Below are 12657 nucleotides of genomic sequence, written 5' to 3'. Positions count from 1 at the left end.
ATATGATTCTAAGTCCAAATGACTCTATCATTTTTATAAACCATTCTCTGATGAATATTCTTCAGCTTCTGCATTACAGGTTCTCTAGTCAAGCTAACTTGTTATAATAATGGGGGGTGGGGAACCATTGGCTTTGCCAATGGGAGGAGGGAAAGTGGAAGCAATAACCAGAAGCAACATCTTCCCATATAAGATACCATTTTTATCACAGAGAACACAAATGATAGCAATCTTGGGCCAGTGTAATAATATTAATTACAGTTGTAATCTTAGCTGTATAGCTGCCTTCAAGAGTAAGAAAATTAATTTTTCAATATTTCATCTCAAGCTGCTCTTAGGTTATTACATTTGAGGCAAAATAATATTACAAATAAGGCACTTAAGATTTTTGGAATGTACATGGGCCACCAATGATTTAACATTTAAAAAAACAGAGTACATACCAGACAAGAAAGGGATAAAGCTATTTTACTGGTTCAAAAAACTGAATAAAATGGAAACAGATACAAATCACTAAGAAATTATTTAGTATAATTTAATTACAATTATAAAGAATTCCACAAAAATAAACTTGAATTTAAGGACAAGTTTTACAAGGTTATGGATTATTATTTGAATTAAACATTAAGAATAAAAATTAAAACTTTGCTCTACAGGTTGAACTTGCAGCTATGCTGCCTTGCTAGTATTGAAATGAATGTGTTTCTTAAAAATTGCTTTACTGGGTTATGTCTGAAGCAGGGCAGTGTTCCTGGTGGAAGGAGAAGTTCCTTCCTGGTCCCGTCAGAATGAAGCTCTCACTACTCTGCCCTTCAGAGGCTGGGGTGGCCGGTGGTTGTGCTGAATGGGGACAGCTTTGTCACCTTCAACAGTTGATAGAAGGCTTCGGAACTGTGCCAGCTGGGAGGGAGGATGAAATATTTAAAGAATCAAAGGTTATTAAAGTTACACAGGACACTTTATTTCCAGTATTATTAATGCACTTATTTTTAGAAAACTGAGCTGCTGATTGCAACGGTCTCACCAATGGGAAGGGAGGAAGTAAAAAATCCCTTCACATTTATTTGAACTAGGTATTTGGTTTAGATTATTAATGATGGGCTGGATTAGAATGCCAACTTTCTCAGAATGTCAACTGGGCTACTTTGGGTGAGTGACATTCTGCTTGTTACCTCAGTTTCCGTATGGTAAAATTACAATAACATTGCCTGTTTTCACTGTGCTGTGCCTTTTATTCCCATAACTTACTCATTTCATGACTGTACCTCCCACTTCCCTTCATCTATTATGCCCATCCCTAGCTCCTTCCCATCCGGCAACCATCAGTTTGTTCTCAGCATTTATGTCCTACTCTGCTAAAAATCTAGCCTATTTAGAGTGACTTAAGCTATGGCTGAAGGCTTATTTTGTGGACCACAATGTGTGATAACTTATCAGCTCTTAGGATAATCCCTTTCGCACCCCAAATGTATTCTTATTTTTTACTTAAGACGTCACCTTACCAAAAAACCCTGTCATTTAATATAGACAGATTTTTAAGAGATCCACAAATACATCAACTGGCCTATAAAACTATGGAGATGTGAAAAAAAAATCACTGACTCCATCAAAAATGAAAATAATGAATGCACCCGAACAAAAAACTGGCATGCCCTCAACATTTCAATACTAAATATAGGTTTAATATAGGTAAGATTTTATATGGATAGTGCAGTACAAAGCAGACTCCTTAAATAGCTAATAGGAAAAAGTATTAAACACTATCAGCTATTTGCCTTGGGTTGTTGTGAAGATTAAAGTGGTTAGTACCTACAAAGTTCTCCAAATGGTACTCAACATGCAGCATACGCTCAGTAAGCGGCCATTACCAGTGGGCTACGTACATTGCCTGTCCTATAGGTTTGTTATGAGAATTGGTTGACAAAACCTAAGTAAGGCACCTAGTGAAGGGAGTTGCTCAATCAATGGTAGTTATTAATATCATAATTATAAATAAATAAATTATAAATAATTTAAAAAGACATATCTTGGGGTGCCTGGGTGGCTCAGTGGGTTAAAGCCTCTGCCTTTGGCTTGGGTCATGATCCCAGGGTCCTGGGATTGAGCCCCACATTGGGCTTTCTGCTCAGTGGGGAGCCTGCTTCCCCCTCTCTCCGTCTACTTGTGATCTCTGTCTGTCAAATAAATAAATAAAATCTTTAAAAAAAAAAAAAGAATCTTTTTTCAGTAGGATTGGAAAACAAACTCCTCAAAAATCTATTTGAAATCATAACGTTCCCCCATTAATACTATGAACTGAAGTGGTATTAGTGCTTTGCACTCCCCGTTCCCACTCTTTCACCTTTGATATTCTACCTGTTCTGGGCTGATATTGATGCTGTCCTTGCAGATGATCCAGGTCACACTCTCATAAAGAGGAGGATGAGTCAGAGAGCCAGAGTAGGTCCAATAATCCAGGGATGAAGGAAGGAGAGTAGATGGGTCAAAATTTGTGAATGGGGCTCGTTTGTTCTGGAAGAAAAAAGAAAAGTAATATGTCATTATACCATGATATAAAATACATCATATACAGATATGATGTCTATGTTATATTATCTTGGCATATACTTTGTCTTGAAATTTTAGCTGAGACTTAAATTAATTTTTCTACTATATAGTATACACTGGTGTGCTTGAAAATATAAACAATAAAAGTAATAGAAGACTGGGGTGCCTGGGTGGCTCAGTGGGTTAAGCCGCTGCCTTTGGCTCAGGTCATGATCCCAGGGTCATGGGATCAAGCCCTGCATCGGGCTCTCTGCTCAGCAGCAAGCCTACTTCCTCCTCTCTCTCTCTGCCTGTCTCTCTACCTACTTGTGATCTCTCTCTCTGTGTCAAATAAATAAAATGGAAATGCATCCCTAAGAAAAAAAAAAAGTAATAGAAGACTGAAAATTTGCGACACTGACTTTTGGCCAAAAATCATCTTCCTTCCTCATTTGGTGGAGCATAAACAAAGGTTAGATAGTTTTTAAATAATCTATCCCCTCTAAAAGATATTTCATTTCCAAAATAAAACCCTTATTGTTTCTTAGGAATGAGGTCAGATACTGTTCCAGTGACAAATCTATCATTGACATGCTTATTGGTTAAGTTTTAGCCTTCTTCTATTTATTCTTATTTTCTTTTTTGATTGTTTATGAGTGGCCTATTAATGACATCTCAGAATAATACCCTTAACTCTTGCATTTTTGTACTGCTAAAGAAGCAGAGATCATTTTCTTTGTGAAATGGGAAAAAAGGTTACATTTTAGTTGGATATGTTTTTTAAAGAAAATTTGAATGGCTATGGAACCTGTTCTCTAGATTTCATGCTGCTAAAATAGATTTACAAAAAAAAAAATAATAACTGGGAAAAAGAAAAGAACAAAACAAATACCTGACTCAGAGACCTTCTCAGAAGCAAGTAATATCTAGTAGTACCTTGATTTTTCAAATTGGCAACTTTTGCTCCAGCCTTCCTACTCCCCACATCAAATACATAATCAAATGATTTCAATAGTTCTGTGAACTCTTGTTCTCTGATTTAAACCGATATATCTAGTCTATTGACCTTGGTTTTAACTGCGTTTAGGGCATCAAGTACTTTCTGCAGTCTTGGGTTGGCCTGATCAACCTGAAGATTAAAAAAAATAAATAAGATGTGAGTTAGAAATTGTTATAAAGTCAAACTATGTTTAGCTAATTTTTTTTTTCAATTAGAAACAGTAACTGAAGAAAGGTAAGTTATTTTCTCACTGCTTTAGGAGAAGGAATTTTGCTGGGCGTATGTCCTTGTGGGCCCTTGTCCTCTATAAATTGTTCGTAACATGTAACCCCTGTCAACCTAAAAACAAGAAACCAGCTCAAGAGGCAAAGTGTTTATTTGAGACCAAAGAACTGCAATTCGTGGTGCACATGTTAGGGTAGAAAGCCAAACAGCATTCCAATTATAGGACATAGACTCAAGGATTTTATAGAAGAAAAGGGAGATCAAGTCAGTGGTTTTGAGAGGAGTTCATTGGTGCTGACAAACAGGACGGCATCTGTACTTCACTGATGGGTCATGTGAAGTGGGCACTATGCAAAAGTTCAGTTTTATCAGATCTCTCAAATAGGATATTCTTGTTCTTGCTGACTTCTCGGAATGTTGGTGGTTTGGCTCAGTTCAAATGTTCAGAAAGCAGGGTGTGCAAGACAGTTCTCTTGGAAATGCTACTATGGCTCCATTTTAAAATGGCTCTCTGTGTGTCATTTTTCATAGCACAGAGAAAGTGGCAAACAAAAAGCTCAGTTTTAATTTAATATGGGCAAGATGTTCAAGGATATACAAGTCAAAATCTAGGAACTTAGCAAAACTGTGACAAAATACAACCTCTTACTTTTGGCCTGTTTTATTAGTTATAATTGGTACAGTGTATAATGTGTTGTAAGTGTCCAATAAAGGTTAACTAGAATTACTGTAATTCCAAAAGTTAGCCACCTAAGTGCGACATTTATAATAAGAAACATGTTTATGACACAGAGCTCCTAGAACCCTCAGAATTTCCTAAGTGATGAGAGCGATAAAGGTGTCTTCTCTTATGTTAATTAGGGAACTTAAGGACTGAATCTGAGGATGAGGGCTGGTCACCAGGAGAACCAACCATGGGATTAGAGGGTTGGAACTTTCAGTTCCACCCTCAGACCTTGGGATGGGAGAGGGGATAGGGGCTAGAACTTGAATCAATGGCCAATGGCCAATTGAGTAAATAATGAGTAAACTGACAATGAGTAAATAATGAAGTCACCATAAAAACCCAAAAGGACTGGATATAGTTTCCAGATTGGTGAATTTGGGGAGATACAGGAAAAACAGTGTGCCTGGGCAGGGCAAGGAAGCTCTTTGCCTTTCCCCATACCTTCCCTTATTCATCTTTTCCATTTGGGTAATGCTGAGTTATATTTTTGTATAACTAACTAGTAATCTAGTAAGAAAAATGTTTCTCTGAGTTCTGTGAGCTGTGCTAGCAGATTAATCAAACCTCTTCAAACCCAACGAAGAGGTCTCGGGAACCTCTGATTTATAGTCAGTCAGGCAGAAGAGCACCTAACAAACAGGGCTTGAGAATGACGTCTAAAGTAGGGTGGGGGAATTGTAACCTTTGCAAGTCTGAACGCTTAGCCTGGGGAACCTAATGCTATCTCTGTGTAGACAGTGTGAGAATTGAGTTGAATTCCTGAACACGCTGCTGGTGCCCAACAGTTGCTTGTTAGTGGTGGGGGAGGGAGGGGAAAACTGCACATTGGGATTTGGTGGGTAGAACTCAAAAAGATCCAAGTATACCCAATTTAATAAGAACTTTCCTACAAAATTTTTCAGGGACACTCCTATAGAGAATTTAAGTAACATCTGCCACTTTAAACATTAACTGAACTTTCTTCATGGAAAAACAATCCTCTTAATATTTTCCCCCAATGATACATTAATTTGATAATAAGTTCAGAGGAAAGGGAATTTGGAAAATAGAAACTCCCACTCCACACCTCCACATTCTATCCCTACCTGAAAAACTTAATTCTCTCTTAAAAAGGGAAAGGCCAAGAGAAAACTGTAGCAAAATACCGTAGCCATTAGTAAAATGGAAAATTTTTAAAAAGAAAGACTCAGATATCTTTCTGCCTTATTTTATGCTATTTTGATGTTTGATTGGTAAGAAATAGTGTTAGCTGAGCTCTGTAACTCTCTGTTACTCACCTTCATCAAAACACCGATAATTGCCAAACCATCAGCCTGTGAGATAGCTTCAGCAAAGCTGGAGTACTTTGTAGAATTCCAGTGAACTAGGTGAAACTAAAAATGATAATGTGGTCAATTAGTTATTTATACCATTGTGAAGACAAAAAATTATAAATTAACTTGTTAATATATGAAGATGTGTCTTGGCTTAAATAACATTTATGTGAACATTTATCTAGTGGATAGGAAAGGTTATCTTCTCACTTTGTAGGAGGATTGTGTACATTGAATAGAGTAAGCAATTTGCAATTTCCATGAAACCAGTGAGTAAAATTTCTTTTCCCAAAATATAGTAACTATCCAATATTACTCCTTTTAAAAAATTGCTTTTGTATGGAAAGGCAAGGTATTCCAACTAACTAGCTTTCAACGGATCTGAAATATCTTCTGTCGGGCGAGGTCCTTTTTTTAGCAAATTTATGGGAAGGGATTCCTGGACAGTCGAGGAATCTTGGCATTTTCTTAAGCACCTCTAGACACCTGTCAAGACATTATCTCTAGCCTAAGCTCTCTATGAAACTCTAGATATGAATATCCAGGATGTATGTTTGTCATCTTGTTATCTTCTTGATATCCCCACATGGATGTCTAACAGGGTTTTCAAACTTAGTATGGCCAAAGTACAACTCTTGATTTCCTCCTTGCCAAATCTGTTTCATTTTCCCATCTGTGGAAAGATACCACCATCTACTAATTGCTCAATCAAAAAGTACAATAGTTACCATTAATTTCTTACTTTCCCACTTATCAACAGCCATCTCTCAGCACATCTCATAGATTAAAATTCCTTACTTGGTTCACAACTTCAAGTCTTTGCATTAGTTGCTGATTTTCTTTGGAATGTCCCTCCCCATAATCTGTCAATGGCAGCCTTTTGTCTTGAATTAGGGCTGAACACAAATGCCAATGAAGGAATCTTTCTCTGACCTCCCAATGTAAAGTGATTATCTGGTCAATCATATCACTTTAAATTAATTAATTCTCTACATACCACTTACTTAATTTCTCTCGCTTGCTCTCTCTCTCTCACTTTTCCTTCTCTCTCCTCCTCCATTCACCCCAACTCCTGCTCCCCTCCCATTCTCCCTCCTGTCCTCAGTTGAATGTTGCATTTTGTGGCTAAGTGCCTCTCATCTCTAGCCTGGATTATTTTTATCTTTCTTAAATTAGATGAGGAGATTTCTGACTTAGACTTCTTAGGTGCAACCAGATATGCCTCTAAAAAGATAGTATTAATTTAGGCTCCCAGCCCATTTGACTTTAGTCTACTTTCAATTTTTTAGGGAAAAATGGGAAGAAACATTTAATGGATTTCTGTAGTATTAAAAGTTATTAGCCAAGCTTTACAATGTAACATAAAGCCAATTATATTTGTGTAAATTTCCCAAATCTTCTATTAAAGTAAAAAAATGCACATATGCTGTAACCTAGCAATCCCTCTTATAAAAACATCTGTCCTACTTATGTGGTTTCACTAGTGCTTAAGGTATATGTACAAATGTATTTGTTGAAGCACATTCTGGTAAAAGTAAAAAACCAGTAGAACAAAAAGCAAAGGGCATTGTAATTGTCCGCCAGTGGGGGCTAGTTAAATAAATTCCAATATATTTATATATTGAAATAAAATTAAGAGAATGAGAATTAAAAGAATGAGGTAGAATTAACTCTATTGACTTGGAAAATGATAATGATAAATTGGTAAGCAGAAAAAGAGGCACGAAACTACATGTATTATAAATTTGTTTTTCTAAAAGTAAAAAAAAAGTCAATCTGTATATATGGGTACATATACATATATATATATATATATATATATATATATATATTAATATTCATACATATAAAGAGCAAAAATTCTCTTTCAATCTCCCAGAAGCTTTATTGATAGATTGATATAAATACTCTTGATTTTTGTATGTGTATATAGACAAAGTGTCTTGAGAGGGGTCGCTGACTTCCACGGGGGGACAATTCAAGCGGCTGGAGGTTGGTGGCTTACAGCAAGAACTCTCAGACCCTCATTGAGGTGTACGCTACTCTCTGTGTCCATTCCTATGATTAAACTTGCACTCTTGGTAGAGTCTTACTGAAGTGTTCCAGCCTGGCCACACCCATGCCACCAGTGTGTCCTAACTTGAATATTTGAATAAGAAGCAAATGGTATGGTTAGTTTAGAGTTAGAGCTTTAAAGGAGAGCAGCACCTTCTCTTGAGGCTAGCCTAATGTTAAGATAACAGTTTTTTGAATCATTTTGAAGACAGAGATGATTCTTGGGCTCAGGACATCAACTCCAGGTTACCTTTTTCACATGAAAAATTTCCTTCTATTACCAAACTTGGTATGTGTGCGCTTGATTTTAATGGGGCCTGGGAATTCCTTATAGGGATGAGAATCCTCATTCCTTTGGAGCCATTATAAGAGTGACTTATGTAATAAAGCAGCTGCTTCTGAAAGTAATTCTCAGTGCATTTATCTCTTCTCACTTACTAAGTTACATTACCTCTCCAGAATATTTGACTCCATCCACTGTATGTTCAGAACCATAGTCATTTGTGCTGCCCCAGTGAAAATGGAACTGACAGAGCCTATAGCTTTCAGAAAGAGGACCACCTCTCAGCACTAGAAGAAAAAAGGAACCATTATTAGTTTTATGATCATAAGCTCCTGCTTGTTGTTGCATTTAACATAAGCCAACAATAAATTGGATTAAGTAGAACTGAAAACAAACACTAGTGCCAAAGTTTTTTCTTGTTGGATTCCCCCTAACAACCATGATAATGGTGTTCATATGTATGGTGTGTCTCTGAGCATTGATTGCATTGAGTAATATACAGTTCTCAGCACATGAGCTGTAATTTTATCGTTTCCTTTTTTCGTTTTTTTTTTTTTTTTTTTTTTTTTTAAGTAAACTCCACATCCAGTGTGGAACTCAGCGTGGGGCTTGAACTCACAACCCAGAGATCAAGACCTGAGTTGAAATCAAGAGTCGAATGCTTAACTGACTGTGTTATCCAGGTGCCCCTAATTTTACCTTTTTCTGTTGCCAAGGAAGTATATGGGAAGGTGAGTGAATTATAGTTTTACAGGGCTTACCTTGAATCTGCTTTAATGTGCAAGTTCATTCATTCTTTCAACAAAGACTATATAGACAATATGCATTAAGGTCTTTAATAATTTATTTTGAGTAACAAGTTACACATGACATACTTTGTAACTAGTCAAGTAACTAGTCAAGACACAATGAGTATCTTGACACCTTTGTGGAGAATGCCTGTGCAGGGACGAAGAGAAAGTGCCAGGGGGGCACTGGGGTCACTCTAAAAATTTCAACATTGAATGACTGTCATTTTCAGCGTCTATGTAATCTTATGATTAATTAAACACTCATAACACCAGATCTAATTTAATGTTAAAAAATGGACATACCCCCAAGTTGCCTAAAATTTAGGCTCAGAACCTTGTAGGAAAGAGGTAAAACAAGTTTTGCCTTTTGTCAGTAGAACTGTCTTATGAAATTGTCATTTAATAAATTTTTCAAGAAACACTTATGAAAATCTTACCATGTAGCAGGAAATGTGCTAAGTTCTGGGGAATGAGGAATTCAATCACTACAGTCTAGTAGGGGAGGGGGAGATAGATAAGTGTACTTATGCACAGAATAAATCTTGCAAGATTTATGTAAGACTCATTTTCTTACTGGTACCCAAGCACTTTACAATGATAGAGTCATTTTTCTGGACACCAAAAATAAATTCTTCAGTCCATTTGTCTTTCTTACTGTGTTCCTCCATCCTCATTCCAATTAGAAAATATTTGCCTTTTCAGTTTCTATATTCACTATGATGGATCATTAGACCTTCTCGGAAAAAAATACTGTTTATTCAAAAAGTATGAAGTGAGTATAAAGATATTAGAGACCTGAAGAGATAGGATGGTGTCATGGATGAGAAGGGCTGAAAAAAGACAAAGCTGGGAGTTCCAAAAATCATCTTTATCACTTGGGGGTTTTCCAGAAGTCCGAAATGCTTCACCAGATTGCAGCAAATTTACACACATGCACTACACATGTGACAGAAGACTGAGGATGGCATTTGCGTTTCTTAAAGTCCTATTGTTTAAATTTTCTTAGTAGGGTCAAAGAAAATATAATCAGAAGGGTCTTTTCGCTCACCTGATCGGTTATCATTGTCCTCATAGTTTACATGGAAAGAATGCCCCACGTTGATAATTTCTTTGGCTGTGGCTGGATCATAGGAGATACTGATAGGTTTAAGGGAGGTGTCATGTTTCGTTTCACTCGTTTTAATATTAATGGGAGATTGCTTATTTCCATTTGCAATGGGATACAGCTTGCCCCATTGTTCAGGACCTACCAAGGCAAACACATGCATACAATCAAAACTTCATCAAATGTTTGACTCCCCGTTTTATGACTCCCAGTAAGCATTTGCTTATTAGATTATGATTTATTCAAGTATCTTAAATGGTATTCTGTTTAACTTAATATAAATTCAACATTTGAGAATGCATCTTTTCTATACTCTTATAAAATATTTGTCAACAAAACTATAAATATTTTACTATTAGTACTAGATTTATAATATATATAACATAAATATGTTGTATATTAATATATGTACATATATACATATGTTATATATTACAGATATATATATTAGTACTCTATATATTATATACTATATATAATATATCTGTATACATATTAGTACTCTCTCTTTCTCTCTCTCTGTCTCTATAAATATATATATATATAGTACTCTCTCTCTATATGTATATATATAGAGAGAGAGAGAGAGAGAGAGAGATTGAGAGAGAGGAAGAGACAGAGAACACATTTTGTAGACAACCATATCCCAAAGGACAAGTGCTAAGATTACATGTAAAGTTATTATAATTATTCAAGTCAGGCCATTCAAACCATTAACTTATGACTATATAGTTACTTTATTTTATTTATTTTTTTAAATGCTCTATACCCTTTTTTGTTCGGAAAAGCAATGAGCTATTATTTTTATCTACATGAAGCAGAAGCACATTACCGTTTTTGTCGTCATATCCCCAGTTGGAACTCGCCATGATCTTCTACTTAGTTTTCTTTTCTGCAAACAAAGATAATACCTGGAATAACTGTCTGCAAGCCAGCATGCAGTAGGCAAGTCAAACCGCCACTTGTGGGTTTTTATAGGAACTTCTCTGCCTTTAATAGGCCAGTATTTCATCATCTCTGCCTATCAGGAAGTATAGATAAGTTAAAAAAAAAAAAAAGAAGAAAGAAAAGAAAAAAAAAGAAAGTCATAAAAAAAGCCCACAAAGGTCAGATCAGTTCCAATTATTTTATTTTCTTATATTGTAAGGGAGAAATATCAAAATTGTAGGTTTTATAAAACCAAGCCCTGTTTCTCTCATGTTAGTAAATGATATGGCTGAATATTATCATATATGAGTCTTTGTGTTTCCTAAATTCAAAACGGATTTGTGCACTTGATATTTCCAATGTTACCCTTGCTTGAACTTAAGCAATACTATCGACAGTATTTTAGTAAGGAGAATAATTCATACATTTACAGGATGATTGTAACTAATATCATGATGCTAATTTAAAATCAGATAACAAAATTACTAACTCTTTGTGATGTATATTACCCATAAAGTACATTTTCATAGACCCACAGGATGAAAATAAAGTCCTTCATTTTAGAGCAATATTGGAATTCATAAGTGGAGACAGTTTTATTAATATTGAAATTGAATATAGCCCAATATTTATTTACACATCAAATTCAGCTCTCCTGGAATAGAAACCTTTCTTTTGTATACTTCTTCATGATTTTTTTTTTCCAAAGACTTTATTTATTTATTTATTTGACAGATAGAGATCACAAGTAGGCAGAGAGGCAGGCAGAGAGTGAGGAAGGGAAGAAGGCTCCCCACTGAGCAGAGAGCCGGATTCGGGGCTCGATCCCAGGACCCTGAGATCATGACCTGAGCCAAAGGCAGAGGCTTTAACCCACTAAGCCACCCAGGTGCCCCTTCTTCATGATTTTTAAAGCAATTTCACCACCACCACCACACACACACACACACACACACACACACACACACACACACACAAATCCTATCGAGTAAGAATTACCATTTTGTAGTTGAGAGATATTGAGGGACTTCTCCACAACTAGCAAGAAGCCAAGACTTCACCAGCCCCATGTCCAGTTGCTTTCTTCAATATATCCACTGTGCGAGCTATGAGATGGGTGATCCCTTAATTCTCCTCTTATACCTACAATTCTCTTAAGCCCAACCTAAGCCTGAACCAAGGTGAGAATTGCCACCTGGTGAGTGATAAGATCTACTGGGATTTCCAAGTAGGCAAAGAAAACCAACTAGGATGTGTTAGACTCTGGCTAGGTCCCCACACCCAAGGCTCTAAACATGCTCAAAGAAAATACAAGCAGAAAAATGAGCTTCCATAGTAATGTTTTTTCATACCGTGGTAGTCATTAACTCCTTTCATGTTCTACAGTTGTCTGGGGTGCCTGGGCTCCCTGAAGGAAGAGGAAGATATTTGTAATTTTTAGCAAGGCTGACTAGAGACACAGTGTTTGTCCCTTTTTGGCTAATCATGGTCAGCTGCCCCAGACTCAGAGTAGACTATGGCTCGTGAATGTTGTGGGGAGAGGTCTAAGCTCCTGTTTTAGTAGATAGAAGGAACTATTACTTAAAGGGAAATTTTTTTGGGGGGGGTACTATTTATTGAGGGCCCAGTATATCTTAAATGCTGTGCTGAAAACTTTACATGCATTAATTCATTAAATTCTCACAATAACCTAAGAAGGCTTTCT

At 36.3% G+C, this 12657-nt stretch overlaps 1 protein-coding gene across 3 annotated transcripts; it reads right to left on the bottom strand.

The window, feature by feature from the left end:
• Positions 1-312: 312 nt before the first annotated feature.
• LOC111146648 (carbonic anhydrase 1) lies at positions 313-10989 on the bottom strand. Of its 3 annotated transcripts, XM_022502283.1 has the most exons (7): positions 10858-10989; positions 9969-10166; positions 8298-8416; positions 5756-5851; positions 3593-3655; positions 2356-2511; positions 313-900 (listed from the first exon to the last, which is right to left on the bottom strand). In XM_022502283.1, the coding sequence occupies exons 1-7, from the start codon at positions 10892-10894 to the stop codon at positions 784-786; spliced, it is 786 nt and encodes a 261-aa protein (XP_022357991.1). In that variant the 5' UTR covers positions 10895-10989; the 3' UTR covers positions 313-783. The 3 variants fall into 3 exon arrangements, with proteins under 3 accessions (XP_022357991.1, XP_022357992.1, XP_022357993.1); XM_022502284.1 differs by lacking the exon at positions 3593-3655 and having other exon boundaries at positions 396-900; positions 10858-10975; XM_022502285.1 differs by lacking the exon at positions 9969-10166 and having other exon boundaries at positions 396-900; positions 10858-10975.
• Positions 10990-12657: the final 1668 nt, after the last annotated feature.

This window comes from Enhydra lutris, unplaced genomic scaffold (assembly GCF_002288905.1).
Source record: "Enhydra lutris kenyoni isolate GAN:26980312 unplaced genomic scaffold, ASM228890v2 scaffoldscaffold14, whole genome shotgun sequence".
In the NCBI taxonomy this organism is placed as follows: Eukaryota; Metazoa; Chordata; class Mammalia; order Carnivora; family Mustelidae; genus Enhydra; species Enhydra lutris.
This window is presented reverse-complemented; position numbering and strand designations above follow the sequence as displayed.

Excerpts from the sequence above, each read along its gene's own strand:
- LOC111146648 (XM_022502283.1), bottom strand. The coding sequence starts at position 10,894 with ATGGCGAGTTCCAACTGGGGATATGACGACAAAAACG. Across the intron at positions 8,417-9,968 it reads GGACAATGATAACCGATCAG|TGCTGAGAGGTGGTCCTCTT; the intron begins GTGAGCGAAAAG and ends TTTTTCTTCTAG. Across the intron at positions 2,512-3,592 it reads TAAACGCAGTTAAAACCAAG|AACAAACGAGCCCCATTCAC; the intron begins GTCAATAGACTA and ends TTTTTCTTCCAG.